The sequence below is a fragment of the Beauveria bassiana genome (assembly GCF_000280675.1).
Source record: "Beauveria bassiana ARSEF 2860 unplaced genomic scaffold BBA_S00024, whole genome shotgun sequence".
NCBI lineage: Eukaryota > Fungi > Ascomycota > Sordariomycetes > Hypocreales > Cordycipitaceae > Beauveria > Beauveria bassiana.
Genome location: NW_007930859.1, coordinates 126,911 through 148,752, shown reverse-complemented (window position 1 = coordinate 148,752; position 21,842 = coordinate 126,911). Strand labels below are relative to the sequence as shown.

The 21,842-nt window shown below is 49.9% G+C and overlaps 9 protein-coding genes across 9 annotated transcripts; 4 read left to right on the top strand and 5 right to left on the bottom strand.

Moving 5' to 3' along the window:
• Positions 1–4: 4 nt before the first annotated feature.
• On the bottom strand, positions 5–404 carry BBA_07329 (uncharacterized protein; the record flags this gene model as incomplete). The annotated part of the gene is made up of 3 exons (XM_008602426.1): positions 5–117; positions 172–218; positions 277–404. The coding sequence occupies 3 exons, from the start codon at positions 402–404 to the stop codon at positions 5–7; spliced, it is 288 nt and encodes a 95-aa protein (XP_008600648.1).
• Positions 405–1,286: 882 nt separating this feature from the next.
• Positions 1,287–2,046, top strand: BBA_07328 (uncharacterized protein; the record flags this gene model as incomplete). The annotated part of the gene is made up of 3 exons (XM_008602425.1): positions 1,287–1,347; positions 1,426–1,433; positions 1,735–2,046. 3 exons carry the CDS (start codon positions 1,287–1,289, stop codon positions 2,044–2,046), a joined length of 381 nt encoding a protein of 126 aa, XP_008600647.1.
• Positions 2,047–4,332: 2,286 nt separating this feature from the next.
• Positions 4,333–5,876, top strand: BBA_07327 (putative MEI5 protein; the record flags this gene model as incomplete). The annotated part of the gene is made up of 2 exons (XM_008602424.1): positions 4,333–4,934; positions 5,006–5,876. 2 exons carry the CDS (start codon positions 4,333–4,335, stop codon positions 5,874–5,876), a joined length of 1,473 nt encoding a protein of 490 aa, XP_008600646.1.
• Positions 5,877–6,645: 769 nt separating this feature from the next.
• Positions 6,646–8,021, top strand: BBA_07326 (phosphoglycerate kinase; the record flags this gene model as incomplete). The annotated part of the gene is made up of 3 exons (XM_008602423.1): positions 6,646–6,711; positions 6,779–7,196; positions 7,255–8,021. 3 exons carry the CDS (start codon positions 6,646–6,648, stop codon positions 8,019–8,021), a joined length of 1,251 nt encoding a protein of 416 aa, XP_008600645.1.
• A 324-nt stretch (positions 8,022–8,345) lies between these two features.
• On the bottom strand, positions 8,346–8,780 carry BBA_07325 (uncharacterized protein; the record flags this gene model as incomplete). The annotated part of the gene is made up of 3 exons (XM_008602422.1): positions 8,346–8,385; positions 8,465–8,576; positions 8,657–8,780. 3 exons carry the CDS (start codon positions 8,778–8,780, stop codon positions 8,346–8,348), a joined length of 276 nt encoding a protein of 91 aa, XP_008600644.1.
• A 1,158-nt stretch (positions 8,781–9,938) lies between these two features.
• On the top strand, positions 9,939–12,098 carry BBA_07324 (breast cancer protein; the record flags this gene model as incomplete). The annotated part of the gene is made up of 3 exons (XM_008602421.1): positions 9,939–10,829; positions 10,879–11,762; positions 11,819–12,098. 3 exons carry the CDS (start codon positions 9,939–9,941, stop codon positions 12,096–12,098), a joined length of 2,055 nt encoding a protein of 684 aa, XP_008600643.1.
• A 334-nt stretch (positions 12,099–12,432) lies between these two features.
• Positions 12,433–14,070, bottom strand: BBA_07323 (6-phosphogluconate dehydrogenase; the record flags this gene model as incomplete). The annotated part of the gene is made up of 3 exons (XM_008602420.1): positions 12,433–13,841; positions 13,897–13,987; positions 14,041–14,070. 3 exons carry the CDS (start codon positions 14,068–14,070, stop codon positions 12,433–12,435), a joined length of 1,530 nt encoding a protein of 509 aa, XP_008600642.1.
• Positions 14,071–15,147: 1,077 nt separating this feature from the next.
• BBA_07322 (uncharacterized protein) lies at positions 15,148–15,399 on the bottom strand (the record flags this gene model as incomplete). The annotated part of the gene is made up of 1 exon (XM_008602419.1): positions 15,148–15,399. The coding sequence occupies one exon, from the start codon at positions 15,397–15,399 to the stop codon at positions 15,148–15,150; it is 252 nt and encodes an 83-aa protein (XP_008600641.1).
• A 1,972-nt stretch (positions 15,400–17,371) lies between these two features.
• BBA_07321 (serine protease) lies at positions 17,372–20,136 on the bottom strand (the record flags this gene model as incomplete). Its single annotated transcript, XM_008602418.1, has 12 exons — positions 17,372–17,644; positions 17,711–17,787; positions 17,847–17,907; positions 17,961–18,051; positions 18,114–18,371; positions 18,445–18,526; positions 18,580–18,718; positions 18,781–18,877; positions 18,931–19,311; positions 19,398–19,672; positions 19,746–19,959; positions 20,033–20,136. 12 exons carry the CDS (start codon positions 20,134–20,136, stop codon positions 17,372–17,374), a joined length of 2,052 nt encoding a protein of 683 aa, XP_008600640.1.
• Between the last annotated feature and the right edge of the window lie 1,706 nt (positions 20,137–21,842).

Here is a 21,842-nt window from a genome sequence, read left to right as displayed (position 1 = left end):
CCATTCAGCAGCAGTAGCCGGGGAATCCGCCACGGCTCGTGGCGATAAACCCCCAAGGCGGGTCACAGCCATGGCCACCAGCTCTCATCTGGTCCATGTTGACCTCATAAATCCACCCTTTTAAAAAGCTCAGCAATACTTCACTGATTAATCGTAATATAAATGACTTACCGTTTTGGCACATGCAGACTCCTGGGAGACAGCAGGTCGGGGAGGCGCTAGCATCGTGTAAGTACGCGCCGTGATTTCAACACTGCAATCTGGCATAGGACATACTGGTGGTAGCAGCCGCTGGCGGTCTGTGGTGTGTTGACCTTGAGGTTGTTGTTGGGTGACTGGTCCGGCTGGACTGGGCTGCCGAGAACATTGGCCGCGAGGGCGAGGAGACAGACGATACTGTGCATGTTCAATACCTGGAGTTGATCTGCTTGGGTTTTGCAGAACTCTTCAAACACGTAGAGCCATGGTACTTATATAGTTGATCATACGGCTGAACTAACAATATTGCCAATTAACAGTATTGCCACACCATCTCGCCGGTTTTTGCTCCCTCACCAGCCTCTGCGTTCAATTTGCTCAGCCGCGGCAACGAGACTTTTGGCATCGATATTGGCTCCTTATCTTGGCGTGCATCTCGTCTATAACCACCGTGAATGTAGTTTTCGGTATGGAGATCATAGAGAGATGCGGAACTTTTGCCATCGCAGACACAGTCTAGCAGAGTCGCGAAGCAGCTTCGTCCCCCGACGGCACAAATCTAGTATCTAGGCTTTCAAGGTTCGGTGACTTCCTCAATAGTCAATCTATCCAGCTGCAGCCGCTTTCAATTTTTTTCTTTTAAAATTATTGAATCTTGTCTTGGCAATAAAAGCACGGGATCGAGAAAGACTGTTGAGGCTACGGACACGATGGACGGGCCGGCATGGAGCTGGGGCTTCGCCGGGGTCGGGAAGGGGACTTTAACAGCATGTCTATTATACCCATCTTCATTATCAATGCAGTGAATATAGTTTTTAGCACTTTGATAACCAGTAGTCATGATAACAGAAAAATGCGCAGCCTGTTGTCTATACTGTGGGGGCTGCACCTATGCAGAATCCTACTGATACAAAGGTTCTAGACAGCCAGAACCAAGTAATAAAAGCACTTGTTGTGGCGCATCGAAGAGAGAGGGAAGTATCACACTCGGTCGGCACATAATCTAGCAGCAGAAAAAACAGGTATGCTCGTGATAATGAAGAAAGAGAGAAGAGGAGAGGAGAGGAAGCTGTCTAGAGGGGATAACGATGTGGAGGGGCATCCATGCCGAGTCCGCGTGGCGGGCGTGCCTGCCAACACTTGTACAGAGTAGGTCAATTCGGGAAGGCAACCTACGGAATGACTTGCTTCAGTTTGCGAAACCCAGCTTTTAAAAACATAATCTAGACTGCAGTGTAGTTTGTAGTTTGTGTCATCCTCCAAATATTGAATATCGCAGTCAACTCCATTCAAGTCGCCCTATAAGCTGGCAGCTCCGATAGACAAATATTGTCAAGACAAATCATTCTCTTCACTACATTTTCTTTCCCAACCCGAAGAATTTTACATCTTTCTCCTTTGGCAATGCTGTCCATTCTTCTTGGTCTTCTCGCTCTCGCACCCGCCACCACTCTCGCTTATCGCGGAGAGCCCAAGGACGGCGTCTGGGATGTCCAGAGATTGAAACAAGTTTGCGGAAAGCCTGGATGCTAGCAGCAATTTTATGTCAATGTGCGCGACGAAAACTCACCCACGCGTGTGGCTTTTGACTCTTTCTGCACAACACTTTTGGTTGGCGGCGATTGGCAGAAGTGCGGCTCTGAAGTCCCTTATTCACCTAACGGATTTTTTGCCAAGATAAGCAACTACGACAATACGACCAAGACCGCTGACGTCTGGTTTTCGTGGATATTTCGAGAAGATGGAAAGAATGTCAATGCGACTGGCCGCATGGTGGTGGAGTCGCCCAACTATTGGGATGTTGCAAAGTGCAGGCAAATGGTCGTTGTCTCCAAGGAATATGTCTAGATTGTGCTGCATCGTGGGTTAAATTCTGTGAATAAAACCACTGCAGAACAAATATGAGCCCTATGACGGCGTGAGCGATAACACAGTATAGTATAGAATTAAAGCTATCTCGAAACTATGAATGATGTTCACGTAACTGCTCATGCTAGGTGCTTGATATCATTGTCATGGCAGCGAGAATTCGCCTTGGTTAACCCATCAATGCCCCTGTTTGCCGATGTTCGGAGACAGAAGGCCCTTGAGGCTGGGGTGGCGCCTGCACTATGACGGACAGGACACAAAAGGCCCTGCAAAGTCTTGCGGCAAGCACTGTAACTGCGAACGGACCCTGGAAACATGGTCTAAATACAGATCAGTTAGCGTACTCAGCAGTTCGCTTAGCCCAGGCAGAGCATACGAATACATTTACACTATTTACACGACTACCTACCTAACAAGCTTCTCGGCAAGGGTTCAGGCATTATCGGCTCGTTTCTATTACGTTGTTGCCTAGAACAAAAACATCATCATCCACCCCTTCGTGTCGCGCGACCCTATTCGGAGAGGCTTGCACATAACTACTCACAGTCAAACGGCTACTCGCCACTGCCTGTTTTATCAGTCCATCGCTAGCATCTATTTATCCCAAACATTGGTTCCATGGGCATCTCTCTCTTGGCGCTCTTGGGCCGCAACCCGCGAATTCAGCCCTACCTACTAGTTACACTTTATACGTGCAATTCTACAACTGCAATACCCGGGCTGCCGCCAAAAACGTGCAGCGTCGGGGCTTGGATTGTTGTATTTGGCAAGTATGCTCAACCAAACCGGGTGTGACTTATGTATGGATGCCTATATACATCATCAAAGCCTGCCTGGCCTCTTCGCAACGGGTATGCGCATCGCAAACCGGTCTTGGCCGTGAATATGAACTCATTATCAGCCCCTGCCTAGAGACCTTCACACCCATTCTTTTCTCTCAGCTTGGCGTAGCGGTTGCAGGCTTGCATGCTACGGACGCAGGTAGACCTAACAGCTTTTTTTCTGCGCAGCGCATTTCCCTCGAAATCCGAGGAGCTGCTTAGTAGGGTGTGGTCGATGACCGTTGAAATGGTGCCTGAACTTGGTGCGCGCTGATGTCTTGGGTCGCGATCCTCAAACAATTCTGGACTGAAGCCGCGCAGTAATCTCCCTTGAATGTTGTGGTTTCCAGACCCGGCCATGGCCCACCGCCGCCCCTTGACCTCGTGGCTCTGATCCGCTTCGATGCACTCTTCGACAACTAAAAAGGCATTTTTTAAATAAAGCAGCATTTGCGAAACTACGCACACGATTTTGAGCACACACATGCGACAATTTTCAAACGCGTCATCATAGAAAGGGCGTAGTTCTGTGGGCGTCAGGCGCTTAGCATGGTGAAGTCGCTGTTAGCAGCTCTCGTCTACTAGCGTAAATACTCGCGATATGCTAAAAGTTGTCTTATAGACGCTTGATAGGCGTTCAGAGGAGATAACACGCGCGAAAGCGTTAAACTAGGATGGAAAAGCTTGATTATTAGTATTGTTTGGGATAAAGTAGTACTGATCATCCTTTTGCGATTTTCTGAGAACTGCTTTTGGTAGGCGCTTAGAGATTGCTTGCGACATAGTGTAAAGTAGACGTGCCCGCCACCGGAAAATGGAGCTCTGCCACACACGGACTGTCTGTGTATTTTTCGTTTTTTTTCCCTATTTTCCCTTTCTTCTATTGGACTGTCTACTTTGGTTGTTGTTAGGCCGCAAGGCATCTGACGCATTGAATATACGTCATTTCTTGGTACCCTGTGAGCTCTCTTGGTTCTCTATTGCTTGCCGAGTCCACGTCAAGCTGCAGTAGCTCCGGTATCAAGACTTGTGAGCGACTAAATCGAACAAGCGCCCAACTGATGTATCGCAGCAGCCCAAGACCCTTCTTCTTTGATACCAATCTCCTGTTGGACGTTGCAGTCCGCCAGGTGGTGGATGCTGCGGTGGCCGACCACTATACATGCAGCCTGATCAGCCGAGATCCTTTGCCACTGAAACTGGCAAGCCACTGGCTGGTCCTCTAACAAGAGTAATCTGTACTGCTCACCTTTTGGGCGTTTGGCGCCGAGGCGCCGAGACAGCATACCTTTGCGCCCAATGATACAACCACTGCCCACCGAGATAAAATGCGGCCTGATTACGAACCACAGCGTCCGAGTACACTCGGTCGCCCATTAAAGTCGCTACTTCCCACATTGCTCGGAGAAAAACGACTATCAACAGTACACTAATTTACGCAGCAATGGCAGGCAAGGGAAAACAGGACAGTAAATCGGAAAATGGTGTGTCGGGGGGCAGCGCCGTTAACGGCGCAACGCCAGATCTCATGGCCCTCGTTGCGTCCAGCCAAATATTGCAGCAAATCTTGAAAGTAGACGTCGACAACCAGCGGCTACGAGAACGAAACGCGGACCTCGAAGCGGCGAACCGGACCAACTGGGACACGATATTGGGGGACCGCGACTCGTGGAAGGCTGACAAGGCGGCGATGGAGCGCGAGCTCGAGGACGGGCGGAACGAGGTCAAGGTCCTGCGGGAAGCAAAAACCAAGGCCGACGAGCTTGCGAAACAGGTCCAGGCGCAGGAAAAGCAGATCCTCGCGCAGGGCGAGACCATTAAGAAGAAGGACTCGGAGATTGGTCGACAAGAGAACCTCTGCGCCAAGGCAAAGGAGCAGCTCGAGCAGGAGAAGGCGAGCGCCAAGGTTGTAGCTCACAGCCTGCAGGAGGCCAAGAAGAACTTGAACCGGACCAAAGAGGAAATGGAAGCAGTCAGCGACGAGCTTGCTGAGTTCCGGTCCTTCACTGCCCCGCTGCAGCCCATGAAGAATGGCAAAGGGCAAATGTATGTGGTCATTTGCTTATCCACTGTCATTTCTAGTACACATACGAGGAATTTCAGCTAATGGCATGCAGTCAAAAGGCACTTGGCGACACTTTCTGTCGATTCCTCGAGTTTTTCCACGCCGAGTTCAGCGTCGACGTCAAGACACATGTTTCGACAACAGGAAGCCCCCTAGAAGAACACTGCATAAACATCCCGCTGCCAGCGTCCAACTCGCCGGCGGCAAAGCAGATGAGGGTCGCCGCCGCACTCCGCGTGGCTGGCATGTTCCTTCAGAGGCACGTTTTCCGGCACGCACTCGTGAGCTACGAGTTGGACCGCGCCCTAGATGCCGTCGCCTTGGTCAATCCGGACCACGAAGCGTTTGTGCGTTCCGTCTTGCTAAAGTTGCACAAGGTGGCTCCTGAAGAGCAGGAAGAGATGCAAAAGGATAATGTCGACAGCGCTGTCAAGGAAATCGCCAGCACGCTAGGGCAGATAGTTCCCAACGTTGAAGGATTTCACTCAAGGCTGCAACCGCTCTGCGAAATGGCTGCCGAGGCCTGGAAGCCAACTGCGGAAATGGAGGGAAGAATCGAGGCACACATTCGTTTCATCGAATCTGATGATTGTCGTCCGGTTCCGTTCCCGCAAGCACAGAGTGAACCGCCGCCCAATGGCGCAAACAACAATGACAATTCACAGCCGCCGTCGGACCCCGTGCAGCTCAGTAAAGGCGATCTGGCGAGGGTGATTTGGCCTCTGGCCATGGCACATCATTTTGATGGCGATGGCCCCGAGTTTGAGGTGATGAGCTGCGGTTATGTCTTGACCAAGGCGCAGATTCAAGAGGCCGAGGAGGAAGTATCCCGCGAGTCCACGCCGCGCAAAAAAGCTAGACTGGAAAGCAGACTGCACATGGGCGAAAAAAAAAGAAGAAATTCGATCGCTCCGATGGCTTAAAGGGTTACCAACGTTTCCAGCGCGGGCTACGTCGACTAATGTGGCCCGATAAGCGGCGACGGCGGCGGCGGCGAATCTCATAAAGTGCGTCGATGCCAGGTCCAGAAATGCGGCGATTTCGCTTGCATCGACGGTGGCCTGACATGGTAGGATAAGTGGAGGGAATGTCAATAGTCTTTGTTTAATGGCAGCGGAGAAAGCTTGACGAAGATCGCTTGACCGTACGGGTCTAGGTGGTGTTTTGTTTGTTCGGTGAAGAGCCGCTCTGCTTTGCACAACAGCGCACTTGACAAGATATGCATGCTCGAATCTTGTACTGTAGGATGATGATTGCGATTGCTTTTGTTTCCCTTGTTTTCTGTTTTTTTTTCTCTCGGTTCAATTTCCTTGAGCGACATTACCAGCACGGAAGCTTGATAGGATAGGTAAAAAAAAAGATGTGACTTGCGTGTGAACATTTCACTCCGACAGACCAGATATTACCGCTCGCAAAGGGTTCCCTTGAGCCAAGATAGTGATACAGTTGTATTTTCCCTACTGTATATAACCCGGATGGTGCATTGTTGATGCGTTGAATCAGTCGAGAAGTGGGGGTTGCCAAGTGGGTGGTCGAATGTTATCTCAAGCTTGACGTAAATTACCTCGCGCGAGTGCTGCCCCTCCATCCCACCTTGACATCAGCAACCTTCTTAGCTTCCCCAACGAGCTACAGAAACAATTCCTTCTTTTCCTTTAGACATTCGAGACTATCACTTGATTCGCTTTCAAAATGTCACTTTCCAACAAGCTTTCCATCACCGACGTCGACGTCAAGGGCAAGCGAGTCCTCATTCGGGTGAGTTCGGTTACCCCGCCATCAACACCACGCCATGTCCGAGAGCTATGCTAACCTGCCCGCACAGGTCGACTTTAACGTTCCCCTCGACGGTACCACCATCACCAACCCGCAGCGCATCGTTGGCGCCATCCCGACCATCAAGCATGCCCTCGACCACGGCGCCAAGGCCGTTATCCTCATGTCCCACCTTGGCCGCCCTAACGGCCAGGCCAACTCCAAATACTCTCTCAAGCCCGTTGTCCCGGAGCTCGAGAAGCAGCTCGGCAAGTCGGTCACCTTTGCGCCCGACTGCGTCGGTCCCGAGGTTGAGAAGATTGTCAATGGCGCGGACAATGGTGCCGTCATTCTGCTCGAGAACCTACGCTTCCACATTGAGGAGGAGGGCAGCGCCAAGGACGCCGATGGCAACAAGACCAAGGCCGACAAGGCCAAGGTTGACGAGTTCCGCAAGGGCCTCACTGCTCTCGGAGATGTCTTTGTCAGTACGTGCACTCCTCGTCACGATCAAGCGTCTGCGAAGCTCTGTACTAACTAATCTAGACGATGCTTTCGGTACCGCCCACCGCGCCCACTCCTCCATGGTCGGCGTCGACCTGCCCCAAAAGGCTGCCGGCTTCCTCATGAAGAAGGAGCTCGACTACTTTGCCAAGGCCCTCGAGTCGCCCGAGCGCCCGTTCCTCGCCATCCTCGGCGGCGCCAAGATTTCCGACAAGATCCAGCTCATCGACAACCTACTCGACAAGGTCAATACCCTCATTGTGTGCGGCGGCATGGCCTTTACCTTCAAGAAGGTGATTGACGACATGAAGATTGGCAATTCGCTCTTTGATGAGCCCGGCTCCAAGACGGTGCCCAAGCTCATGGAAAAGGCAAAGGCCAAGAACGTCAAGGTGGTGCTGCCCACCGACTTCGTCACAGCCGACAAGTTTGACAAGGACGCCGCCGAGGGCTACGCTACCGACAAGGAGGGCATTCCCGACGGCTGGATGGGCCTCGACTGCGGCAAGGAGTCGATCAAGCTGTTCCAGGAAGCCATCAGCGAGTCCAAGACGATTCTGTGGAACGGCCCCGCCGGTGTCTTTGAGTTTGACAAGTTTGCCAAGGGCACCAAGGCCACGCTTGACGCCGCTGTCGACGGATGCAAGAAGGGCAAGATTGTGATTATCGGCGGTGGCGACACGGCTACTGTGGCGGCCAAGTATGGCGTCGAGGACCAGCTCAGCCACGTTTCCACCGGTGGCGGCGCCTCGCTCGAGCTGCTCGAGGGCAAGGAGCTGCCTGGTGTGACGGCTCTGTCGAGTAAGTAAATGCCTGGACTTGAGTAGTGTCTGGGAACCCGTTGACGGATTGGGTCTAGATAGACAGAGCAGCCGCCTGTAGGCGAAAAAATGGCAAAATAAGTATACAATAAAAGTACAATCGCACTTCTGCATGGTGTGAGTATCCGTGTAGCGACAGGTCTTGATTCACTGGGAATGATCAGCTGGCGCAGAATGTTAAATCATTATTGACGCAGTCATTGTATTCGTCACAATTTACGTAGCAGGCTCAATTGCCCATTATAGCCCGGTCTATCCTCCAATTCCGAGTGTGATTTTCCTCCTCGATATTCCGTACGTAGCTCCGTTTGTTTATCTCCGTTTCGACGACTCGACCTTTTTCAGTTCCTCCCTGTACGCGGTTAGCTCGGGAGCTCATTAGGCACTCTTCCCTCCCCAAACAGTATAGGGCCGAAACGGGGCAAACGCACTTGAGCTGTGTCGAGAAATCATCCGTCGTGTCATCGTCGTCCCAGCTCTCCTCCCATAGGTGCTTGGTCTGACCCGAGCCCTGCGCGGCTTCCGTCTGGTCTTCCGGCCAGTCTGCATCACCTCATTAGCTTTCTGTTCCTCACTACGTATGCTTTTTTTCTTTAATGGCAGGGGGTGTTGTAGAAGCGCACCGTCGACTGGGAAATCCTCAAACTCGTCGTCCTCGCCCAGGGCGGCGGCCTTGGTCTCCTTAGGCGGTTGCTGCTGCTCGCCGGCCGCGGTGGTGGTCTTGTCGTCGGTCTTGTCGGCGGCCATGATGGCTGATTCCTGTTGTGTGCTGGGGGGTTATACGAGACCGGTAGGCGTTAAAGGTTGTAAAGGTCCAAAGGTGCGATGGAAGGATGCGGCGGGTGTTGGCGCGAAGTGCGATGATGAATGCGCTGGAGCTTGGGAGATTGGAGCGACCAAAGGCAGGTGGATGCTTGCGTGAGCTCTCTCCGCCAGTGGTCAGCGTGGGGCAACTCGCGGGCGGAAGAATTCGGTCCGTGGTATAGGGTAGGCTGGATTCAAGCAAGACTTTCAGCAAAGCAAGGCTCGACAAAACCAATGGTATCGCTTAGGGGAGTGAGAATAAAGAGACAAAGTCCTTCCTTCAACTATCATTCAATCAACTAACTTAAGTTTCTAATGCGACCATGTGGGCGTTTCGACGTCTAATTATTCCATGTTAGCACATGCCCCGCTTAGTGATGATGCAGACCGATGCAGGACCTGGGCAACAAGGGTACGCATTGTTTGCGCGTCAACACATAAAGGAAAACGCCACTGCCTGTTCTTCTCAATCCAGCCATTCAGTCAACACCCAGTTCAAAGTGTCACTAAATTAAGCTCCACGACTCAAGTGAGTGAAAATGGTCAGTTCTAGCATCATGGTCGACAATTGGTACTCGGCAACGACTCAAGTGCTGATACGTCTTTACTTGCTCCAGACAGTCACTCAGATCGGGGAATCAAATCGCATTACGAATTGTTTTGAGCCTCTACATACACATCAAGCGTTTGCCATTGGCCGATAACGACCCGGGGCATCCCCCTCAGCATGGCCAGCCTCCACCTCTGACGCCCAGCTAGCGCCAACAGGCAGCCTTACTTTGCCTCATCAAGACAGATCTGAAAGCCGGTGCCTGCTAACTCCGTCGCAACGGCCCCGACAAGGCCTAAAATCCAGCAAGCACGCAGCTGCTGTCGTCACTGGTCAGCGGGGCTTCAGCGCCTCCCCCGTCAGACCCGGGCAGTGCAATCCTGCGCCGGTTTTCTCATCCGACAAGGCTTTCTTGTTCTACATCATCTGCCTTGTCTTTTTTTCTCTCTACCAATTGCACTGTGTCACCCCATCTCCTTCGTCTGCGGCGCTTGATTGTCTGGTTTTGGCGCAATTGTCAACTTTTCAGCTACACACAATATCACGACGTCATGAGCCGTCTTGCATCGTGGTTCGGCGGCTCCAAGCCCGACGTCGTCGACCTTCAGGCTGAGCTGGCCGTCGAGCGCGCCAACCTTGAGCAGGCCATGCGCGCGACCAACCTCATCATCAACGACGATATTGATACGGCTGAGACGGAGCTGCGCAAGGGCGCATCCACCTACCACGATCTCGGCACCACACTCGTCTTTTTCATGAAGGCCATCCTCGGCTTCGAAAAGGACAATATCAACCACGCTGCCGACCTGCTGGCGAAATGCGAGACGAAAGCCTGGGAGGACCTCAAGCGCGCGCAGAAGCGGGCGGCGGCGGGCCACGCGGCGGGCGAGATTTATCCTCCAGGCACCGAGTACGAGCTCGTCGTGACGCAGACGCAGCTCATGTCGGCTGTCTTGGGCGTCCTCAACGAGAGCGTGATCGAGGCAATGAAGAGTTTCTTGAAACTGCGACGGGCGTACATAACGCTAGACGCCATCATCACCAAAGAGAATGAGTATTTTAGAAAGCAGCGCACGCAGACCGGGTCTAGTAGTGCCGCCGTCTCCAGCGCTCGCGGTTCGTCAGAGGACAAAAATGTTTTTTCCGCCGCACAGACGCCCGTCTCATCAAGCACCAGCCTGGAAGCACTGCCAGCGGATACAGAGAAGCTGCCTGCGACGCTGGGCAGCACAGCGCCGGCGCTGCAGGACATCGATATCGAGCTGGCGAATCCGATTGACGCCTTTATCCACTCGGGCGTCAACATGTGCATGGGCATCTTGATGCTCATGATGTCGCTGATGCCACCGGCGTTTGCCCGAATATTGTCGATTGTCGGTTTTAAAGGCGACCGCGAGGCTGGTATCCGCATGCTCTGGCGATCAGTAGCTCATCCCAATGCGGTATGCATACCCAGCTCCGTCTCAATCTCATACTGACATGGCCATGCAGAATGGCGCATTTGCCGGCATCATGCTGCTCAACTTTTATCACAGTATGCTGGGTCTCGTTGACATTCAGCCGCACGAGGCCGACTTTGACGAATCTGCTGAGCCCTACGGCATTCCCCAGCACAAGGTCGGCGAGCTCCTGGCCACCATGCGCGAGCGTTTCCCACAGTCGCGCATGTGGCTCATCGAAGAAGCTAAAGGCCTCGCCAGTCGCCAAGATCTGCCCTCTGCCATTGCCGAGCTTGAAGGTGGCACGCAGTCCAAGATGAAGCAGGTCACAGCAATCAACCAGTTTACGCTCGCCCTCTTTTCCATGTCGGCTCACGACTGGCCGCGCATGCGCAAGTACTTTTTGCACTGCGTCGAGGTCAACACCTGGAGCGCCGGGCTCTACTACTACATGGCCGGCGCCGCATCGCTTGAGCTGTACCGCGACGCGGTCGCGCGCGGAGACGCTGCCTCTGCTGCCGCCGAGAAGAAGACGGCCGAAAAATATCTCCTCAAGTCTGGTGAAACGTCGACCAAGAAGAAATTCATGGCGCGCCAGCTGCCGTTTGAGACGTTTGTGCAGCGCAAGGTGCAGAAATGGGAAGCGCGCCGAAAGGAGCTCGGCGTGGATCTGGCCGATGTCGTGGCTGTGAGTCCTGCGGTGGAAATGATGTTTGCATGGAGCGGACCAAAGTGGATGGCGACGCGCGAGTTTGAAAAGGCTCAAGAGTGTCTGGCGTGGAGCAGGCTCACGGCGCCGGCTGATAAGCTCGAAAAGCTCAAGGAGCGGGATGAGCTGGGCGTGCGGGCCGTGTGTCTGGCGTCCATTCTACGCGGTTGCAATCGCCTTGATGAGGCCGCAGAACTGCTCGAAGTAGAGGTTTTATCCCATGATAGGTACGTACCTTCACCCCAAAGCCGGGAAAGGAGAAAAGCGCTGACTGGGATAATAGAAATCTGTTCAAGGGCGGTCATAGAGAAGACTATGTCGTGCCTGCCGCGATTCACGAAGTCGCCGCCATTGCGTGGGCTGAGTGTGGCCAGCCGCCCGCCGATTTCGACGCGGCGCAGACGGAAGAGTTTCAGAGAACCAAGGTCAAGAAGTGCGAGGAGAATCTGGAAAAAGCACGCGTGTGGGAAGCCTATGTCCTGGATGCGCGGATGGGCATGCGGATCCAGTGTGGGCTGGCGACGCTGGCGTGGTATCGCAAGAAGAAGGGCTGGACGGCGTAGATGTTGTTTTCATGGATTGCATTTGATCATGTGCTGGGCATCTGAACACGGGGCTGCATTTGCGGTTAGAGACTTAACATATCGGGCATTATAGAAAAAGTCTAAGACTATAGATAGAACGGCAAGGGTATTATATATAAGCATCAATCTACTTGGGGTATTCTTCTATTCTAATGTTGTGATATTTTATCTTTAAAGGTCTTTAATAACGATAACTACTCTAGAATCATAATTTTATTGAAAAAACTGAATAATCAATATAACAACTTATTTATTGTCTCTCGCTACTCTGGCGTCTTCTTTTTTAAGTAAGATAACTATATAAAATGGTTGGTTAATAGTCCGAAGAGCCTTTCGCTTGCTTCCACTCAAAGTGGTGTTTGCCCGTTTTGGCCCCCCCCGGGGGCTCAGTCCACGTATCAAACATGTGCTTCCCAAAGTAATCCATCTGAGCTTCAATAAACTGAGCCGGGCCGTGAGTCGCCTGTATATACTTGAAATGCTCAAAGCTTTGACTGATTGTGGGCAACAGCATATCTGCGTCTGTTGCCGCCAAGACGACTCTCTTGACAAAGGACATGCGTTGATGCATCGCGCCCGTCACCTCTGAATTCCAGAATAAGTCGTCGACCTCACAATCGCCGTTTTTGAATACTGAATCAAAAGTGCTCAAGATTCCATCGGCACGAATTATGCACCCCGCGCGCCACACTTGCACCACATCCGTGTACTTGAGATGCCATCCAGCCTTCTTGTCTTTGGCGCGGAGCACATTGAGGCCTTGTGCAAAGCAGCTGAGGAATCCAAAACATGTGGTGGCATGCAGTGCAGCCAGGAACTCATCCACAGAATCAATCGCCATTTCTTGGGGCGGCTGCAGGAGGTCGCCGAAAGCGAGAGACGCCGTGACCTTTTCGCGAGACGCGGCAAACGCCGAGGCGCAGCGATAAAAGTGTGCAGCTACGATGGTTGCTGCCGGACTGTGATGTGAAATAGCCTCTGCGCAAGTCCATGTGCCTGTGCCCTCTGATTCCTCGGCGTCTTGGACGACCTTGTCTCGGATTGTTGAAAGAACATGTTCGCCCTTGTCGTTGGTCGCTCGCAATAAATCGGCTCCAATGCCCAAAAGAAAACATCCTCGTAGCTCTCCAGTATTGTTCCATGATTCAAAGGTATCTGCTATCTTGTCATTACTCATGCGTAAGCCTCGCGACATGATGAGCCAGATTTCGCCAAGGATACCCATCATGCCATGCTCAATGCCGTTGTGAATCATCTTCACATAGTGCCCGCTTCCTCCAGTACCAATTACTGCGGTGCAGGGATTCCCTTGGTCATCTTTGGCGGCAATCTTTTGGAAGAAAGGAAGAAGGCTTCTAACAACGTCGAGATCGCCGCCGGGAGACATGGACGGGCCGCTTCGAGCGCTCTGGTACCCGCCCGATACACCGCAGCCAATGTACTTGACGCCGTAGACGGCAAGATCCTTTTGACGGCGCTCGGTATTCTCGTAATGTTCGTTTCCGCAGTCAATAATGACATCGTCTGGACGCAGGAATGGCCGTAGCGAGTCGACAGCTTTATCAGCAGCGGCGCCATGGGGAACAGACATCAGGTATACCGCGGCATGCACTTCATCATTGATGTTTCTGAACAAACTCTCAACACTTTTGCAGTTGGTAACTTTATCCTGCAGCCCTATTTGAAAGGCATCATTGGAGAGCTTCTGCACATTCTCCTCATCTGTGTTTTACTGTCAGTAGCTAGTACAATAATCATCGTCCTGGTTTTAACTAACTGGGATCGAAAAAGTACACAGTGTGGCCATGCTCTGCCAGAAGAAGACAAAGGCCTGCTCCCATGCCGCCGGCGCCAAGGACGGCGAGCTGCTTGGTCAGATTTGATTAGCGAGGTCTAGTCGGCATACTCTGTATTGACGCACCACTGAGGTGTTTATTCCTTCTGAAGTCATGCTTCATGAAATGTAGAAAGTGCATATTAATTGATTAACTCATTGTTCTGTCGTGATTTTATAGAGGCTTGCTGTCGCTACTCCTTGACAACAACCACCCTCCTTTCAGAGTCCAGCGGGGCGTGAATCATCAATTACGTTGTGTAAAGTCACGTACAATTCACATGCTGATGAAAGGTGGGACAATACCATAGTCCTATTACATTTCACCTCGGTCGACAAAAGACTAGTGTCCCTTTTCACTCCTCGCAGTTTTAGATCATAAATGACGTCTATATGACATAGACCCGGGCACCACCAAACGCATATTTGCCCCGAATCACAATAATGCTAGCATTAGTAAAGGCATATAGATAGATATAGTTTGTAGTATATAGTGTAGCCTGTGTAGGCCCGGTGCGGGTCCGCTTCGGTGCCTTATAGCCTTAAGCTGTGGGCTATAGAGCCCGGGTTTCTGATAAGGTGGCGTCAATTCTAACACGTCTGTTGCTAGGATCAAGTATAATATATATAGTCTCTTAAAAAAGAATAATCTTTATCTGATTCTATATATACTATTAACAGTTAATATTTTAGTTATTAGATTCTTTTAATATAGAGCTTTAGAAAGAGTGTATTTTAGTATAAAAAGGTACTTATAACTTTGTATAGTGGACTGTAGATAAGAACTACTATAGCTGAGTAGTTATGCTGCCTATATATAATGTATATAATTCATCTATTAAAGCAATTTTTGATTAGCTCTTTACTGAAATTTTGCTTGTATTTACACTGGTATCTTTATACTACCATCATTACGCCTTTTAAAGCAATGTATCATAAAAGTGTTTATAAGTGCCTGTTGTGGCTGTAGTAAAGGTCTTGCTTGGTTTGTTGAAAACGTCAAGTCCATAACTAGCTATACAAAAATCAAAAGCTGATACTACCAATGGAACCCAGACGTCTGGTTTCCTTTAGTTACACGATGCCCATGTATGGCGCCTCGTCAAGCCGACGCAACCCCTTGAACAATCTCATTGATGTGACGCTCCTCCGTGCCCGTAATAGCACACATCAGTTGTTTCCGTCAACTCCCTTCTATTCATCATCCTGGAAGATGACATTTCCGCACTGAACATTGTGGTCCTGCTGGGTGCAGCCGATCTGGTCGCATTCGACTTTGTCCCAGAATGCAGAGACGTCCGCGTAGCCCTCCGGGCAGCTCTCTTGCTCGAAAAGCGACAAGTGGAAGTTCTTGGAGCAGTCGCAACCGTTCTGTGCGCGAGCCTGGCGAGTGGTCATGGGGCTTGCGGACGCGAGCGCGGCGAGGAAGAGAACGGCGGCCTTCATTTTGGAAGCGAGTGGTAATAGAAAATGTAGAGGAATATGTGAGTGACTGAAGTCTGATCTGAATTGGAAGTGATGTGCTCTGCAGTTCTTTCTCCCAGGGGCGGCTGGGCTGCTTAAATAGTTGAACAAAGAGCATCTACTTGTGCCTGACCCTACTTTGCTAATAAGGGGTTGTGATCTTTCAAAACGTTGACTCGTTCTTATAAGTAAAACGCTGACTCGTTCTTACAAAACGCTGACTCGTTCTAAGCAAGTATCCTGGCCCTTCAGCATTGATTTCAGGTGCCAACTCAGTAGAAACCAGGAGTGGTTTATATTCTGTTACCATGTAATCCCTGCTACAATATGATGATCCGGAGTACTCAGCATAATTGAAGCAGGCACGAATGTAAGTTGGGTTTAGTGTCCCCTATTCCCATGTAAAAATACTCCAAATGAGGCAGGCGGGGCGGGTAGGTAGCTGCCCGCACTGTATAGCCATGACTTAGAACTCGGCAGAAAGCTTTTCCAAACGAATCCCGAATTTTACAACAGAGGATTCAAATCTTTCAACATACTTATTACCTATTAGAGTATTTTATAGGTCTTAAGCGGCTAATTAGAGCTAGGGTCTTTATCAAAGTCACTCTCTTAGAGTCTCTATCATGATAACTACCTTTATACCGTGATCCGGAGTTTTTTTAAGACTCGCGACTCAGGATTCACCGAAGAAGAATCCACAGGGCTAGCCCCAGTAGGCTACGGCGGGCCACAGCATTAAGTACCGTCTTTTCCCTATACAGAAGCGTGCAGCTGGTACAGCCGCCGTATAGCTAGTACAGTAGCCGTACAGTGGCAAGTCCAGCAGCTGTATAGTGGCCAGTATAGCCGCCAGCGCCCTAAGTCACCATTTTTAATTCAAGTCAAGGGACTCAGAAAAAGGCATAAAAAGGCAGATATAGAGCTCTTATTGTCTAGGTATACGAGACGCCTCTGTCAGGAAAGGTACTTCGTTAACTAGGGGTAGATTGTGGCTGACTAGGGGGTTAAGCAGGGTAGTAAAAGTAATGCAGTTTTATAAAAGAAACCACTCAAGTCACGAGTCGCCAGTGCTTAAAAAAAGAACTCGGGATCACGGTATTAGACGTACCTCTAGCGCGCCTCCAGCGTCGTGCCTCCAGCGTATCCAGCGGCGTACGCCAGCGTGCCTTCGATAACGCCTCGGAGAGTGCCTTTAAGCGCCTCTTCTAAGCAGCTTACGTGGCTTTAAATGTATGCCTTAACGTATGTGTCAGGAGGAAAGACCGGCAAAGGATAGTTGAATGCGAGAAGTTCTGTCAAGGGTTACATAGCCGTTATGTGGGGTTATTACAAAATTTAAAACCCTCTGTTATAAAATTCGGGGTCCTTTCTAAACGAGTTTGCTCAGCACTATTGGTCCTGTTTTGGCCTCTATTTCACATATTCACCCTGTAAAGTAAGTTTTGTTCGATGAAGTCGTTCTTAGTGCGGCGGGAGAGCTACGAGCTAAAACATCTACCCTTGACTTGGATCAATGAAGAGGCGAGGCTGATCTAACAAACCTCCCTCCCTCTCTCCCTCCCTCATAGCCAACTCTATAACATTCGGTAGTGAGATCGGTTCTGCTTTCTCAGCTCCGCAATAACCTAATAGTGAAGACGCGATGTTTGTCGAGGGAGAATTTTTTTTTTCAAACCCTTGACGAAACGTTTGAGTGTTGAAGGTTATATTCTGACGCCCACTTATAGATCACAGCGGCATTTATGTTAAACTCCGAAGGCCGGAACCACCGGGCGAGCGGGCGACCCTAGGACGTAAAAGGATAGTGGCGTCGTCTGGACTGATTTTTACATTAACTACTAACGGAATCTAGTTCCGTCAAAATTGATAGTACTAATTGAATTAGTACCTATTACGCCCTTATTTCACAACGACAATGTGCATCTCAAAATAACTAGTTCTGCCTTTCCATCTATCTCGCAGCACCATTTTTGCACTGTTCGTACGCCTGGTAACCCTCGTCACCGCATTCCTTTACTCTGTTGGCTTCTTTTGAAGAATGTACACACTCTTTGACCCTGTCCTGCTGCACCTTTCTGCACCGCGCGACGTTTTCGGGACTATTTCGGCCCAGCGTCTTGGCCACGTCATCTTTGTACTTTTCGACGAATTGGGCGCTAAGACGATCGACAAGGTCCAGTGCTTGTGCTTCCGCTTTCTCTAAATCTTGCTCAGCCAGTTTAGCCTAGCATTCCGGGAAATTAGCATACAAGTCTCGCAATCTTGTTTTACGGGTGAGTCTCAAACATACCCATGTCTTGCATGCCTTGATCATCTTGATCGCGGTGAAAGACATTGTGCGCTTTGCCTTGTCGTCTAGATGTGGGGCTGCGAATAAAAGGTTAGAGAGTTGGAAGGGATTGTTACCTTCAAAGTGGGATTCTTACCGGATGAGAGAATCTTCTTTTGCTCCTCAACCTTGACCATGATGGCCAAAATCTCAAGAGCCTTAAATCAGGTGTCAGTATAGATGCAGACATGAATTTCGTGAGACGACTTACATATAAATGCGCAGTATCGTAATCGGGAATTTCTATATCGTCTTCCAGTTCACTGAAGCCTGGGACTGTTTCGTATTCGTCCAAAAGGGGACTATTGAAGCTGTTAGCGAGGGGTTTTCTCAGCCTTTGGTCAAAAGCTTGTCTATTTCTTACCCGTAAGCATAGTCGTGTTTGCAGGCATAGCTCTCAAACTTGTCGGCCCACGCCTTGACCTGCCCAAGCACTGCCTCTGCAGATCCAGACGGAATATCCGTGGGCGATCCCTCCTTTTCTCCCATGAAGATACCAAGCTCGCCTTGGTAGAAGAGTGACACATCCACATTAGTATGCTTGTTCACTTCTTCCATGCTCTTCTTCACGTCTGCGGTCAATTCCCCCCTGACGCTCCAGAAGCCCAATGAAGCCTCAGCACTAAACAAAGCAGGTATCAGTATTACTCTTTGGATCTTATAATCACGCATCGTAAATTCGCTGCAAGACTTACTGTGCCTTGAGATCTGATGTCTTGGTATTATCTTTGGAAGTAAATGTTACGCGAGCAATCATCTTGCCGCCAGTCTTGAAACCTGTTCCTTTGATTAGTGGAAAATCTTGGAAGACCGAGATATGAAATATTTACCATGAATCCACCGGTTTCCAAACTCTTGAGAAAATTGTCCGGGCTTATATCTAGCCTTATTGAGCTCGAATCCACCAGGTGTAGTCATCTGTCTTTCAACATCAAGAAACGCAACATATGTCAGGCTGTTTTTAGCAAACTATAACCAAGTGTTAGTAGTTTTCCTGCCATGTCCCAGAGACTTCCATGTATGAATCTTACTTTTGCCTGATTTAGGTAGTTTCCGGACACAGAAGCACTCTGGCCCCAACCCGAGATGGTTGCGCCACCGCTGATACCGAGAAGCTTCAAGTAGGAACTGCAGCGGATATTAGCCAGAGCCTTGCACGACCAGGTACATCGAGCGCATACTCGTAATCTTCGGTAAACTTGTACTCCTTTCTCAAGATGCCAGGGCACTTTGGATCCTCGGCCCGAGTTTGTATCTCATTCGTCTCAAGCAGTCTATCCTTTTCCTCCTTTTCCTTCTTCTTTTGCTCTTTAAATTCCTTTAAATTGGCAGCGACACGATCTTTCATTTCATTGGGCTTGGAGATCTCAAAGTATTGCGTCGCGTTGACATCATTAAAGTCCTCTACTTCGGTGGTGGGTGGAATGAAGTCGAAAATTGCCTCAGTTTGAGTCGTCTCATTGCCGGCGAGAACAGTCGTTCCATTTGCCGTAGCCCTCTTCTTGTTGCGGGGCCAGATAACGGCATCAACAATTTTGCCCTTCTCTAGGAAAGTGTTGTACCTGATTACAAGTTAGAAACCTCTTTTACTTTCTTGTCTTTCTTTTTTTTGGGGGCCTGAGATCGGCTCAAGATTTCGAGTACTTACCCTTGCCCTCTGGTCAGGAGGCCAATGGCTTTTTTTTTGTTCTGGTTGCCCACGCTTGCAGGCGGACTGTCGACTTTTTCTGGCTGTTCTTGACCCGAATCATCAGATGACTTGTCTGCCTCCTGGCGCTGTTCTTGACCCGAATCATCAGATGACTTGTCTGCCTCCTGGCGCTGTTCTTGACCCGAATCATCAGATGACTTGTCTGCCTCCTGGCCTTCCTCTCGTCTCTCGGGCTCAACCGCAATTTCTTGATTCTCTTCCACAAAGTCAACCTAGGTTCAAAGAACAAGTTAGCCTTTCAAAGAAAATTCCCAAACAGAAAGTAGTAGGTAATGCAATGCTTACGTGCTGGTGCTCTGTAATTTGCTTGAGCACTTCAACTGAGAACCTGCCCGCGTAGCCGTGAAAACCAATGGCTTCTACGCGATAGGTATGTTCAATACCCTGACCTTGGTTAGAGTCGTCTCTGCCGTTTACTCCCTTATGCAATCCGTTGACCCAGTCAATATGCTCGTCAATATGCCTAGTTTCCAAGTCTGCCTTCAGGACCACGATATGGCTGTAAAGTAGGTTAGCATCAGACTTCTGCCATGGTCTGATAAGTTATCTAACAAGGCGGAACAAGTTCTTACCCGAGTGACCCGGCCGTGCCATTATTGGAGGATTCAGATTCTGCTGCTCCCGTTATATGAAATAGAGTAGGCCCAAAGGCAAGCGACCAATACACAGGCTTCATCGTGGAAGTCTGACAGGACTGTGTAATGTAAAGCTTGAGGTAGAAACGAGTGTATCTTGAGGAAAGCTGTTGGCAATATGAGATGGAAATTTAGGGTGTGGGGAAGAGAGGTCTTATAAGAAGTGCAGTTAAGGAGAAGGGGATACAAAGCCTGTGGTCCCGAATCGCCCGGTGATCCTGGGGCCGAGCAAATACAACTACCCTTCACCGGCGGAATGATGCATATGCTGTTCTAATTTTTTTTTGAAACTGCATTCATGCTAGGGTTCGGCCTCTAAGCGCTGTTGTTCATTCGTATAATTGCGCCGGGACAGTGCGAGTCAGCTACAACGACGCTAATGAAGGGAACAGCCACAACTACCAGAGACTTTGTCAATCGTCGCTAGTTACCGAGATTGAATAGTATGGCCGACCTTGCGCATCAGCTTTGTATCCTTGTAGTGCGGCCGTAAACCGAAGAGTATTTTTTAGTAGATGCTCCGGCTTCATCATGCTCGCGTGACGCGTCACTTACACTAAGCATGGGATCAACTAATTCCATAACAGGACTCAAAAGCTGATCGGTTCACTTGATCCAGGAACCGGCTTGTGGCTTGAGCATCGCATGGCATCATTAAAACTAACCTATTCTTGGCCATTAAACTTCTCAAACAAGGCTAGTGTGGGGGCATGATATCTGCCAGGTTGCTTATACATGGGGTGATGAAAGCCCGAAAGAGCAAAGCCACGCCATGCACCCACCATCCCGCGAGTAAGGTAAACGGCACTTGAGGTTGCGCGGCAGTCGCTCTCATGTAAATCTCGGGGTCTAGGCTGCTTACTCGAAGCTACGCTGAGATGGAGCCATGAATCAGCTAATATATTATGCCTTGCAAGTGAAGGCTATTCTCAACCGCCGAAAGTTTTCCACTCCCGTCTCTGAGTAAGTACCATTCTGCATGACAGGACCTGTATACGAAGTCTCAGTAATGCGCCACCCAATAGCCGTCAATGCCCCATGAGAGTGGGGTTCGGCCCTTATCACGATCAAGACAGTTTAGATGAAAGATGAATTATGATCGATAATCAAGGAAACAGTTGTTATCAATCTATCAAATACAATATTTTCCTGATAGTTAAGATAATATTGTGAATCATTATAGATGAAACCCCTGTTAAAGACTATATAACTAGAAGCTCGAACCTAGCCCGTTTCCTTAGATGGCGCATCCGATACCCCACAACCATCACGGCAATTGCACATACTTCGTATAGCCACATCGTTTATCTGGCAGGGTATACTGTTAGCGCACTATCATTCATGCGGAAATTACCCCGGCAAAGTTGCCAATTGCCGATCTATGTTCAGATGGATGCGGCACTTCAAAAGGTACCCTTTTCTGGAAGATAAGTCAACTCCACTCATACATGGCACTATTCCAATTTCATGCCTTCTTTCCATTAAGTTGCCCCTCCTTGTAATGACCAACAAGGGGATCAGACGCAACATTATGCTGAGCCTAGAGGCTCAGCCCTAGCTGTGTCGATGGCGATGTCCGCTGCGGCTTAACATCAGGTCGATCTAATTTTTTTTTTAAATTATGCCAAATCCTGGGCGAAAAGAAGGCTGTGCGCACAATGGCATGATGCATGATTATACTATTCGGAGGAAGCCGATCACCCTTTCTATTACCTGACTGACAAGGCAGTTTTTTTTTTTTTTTTTT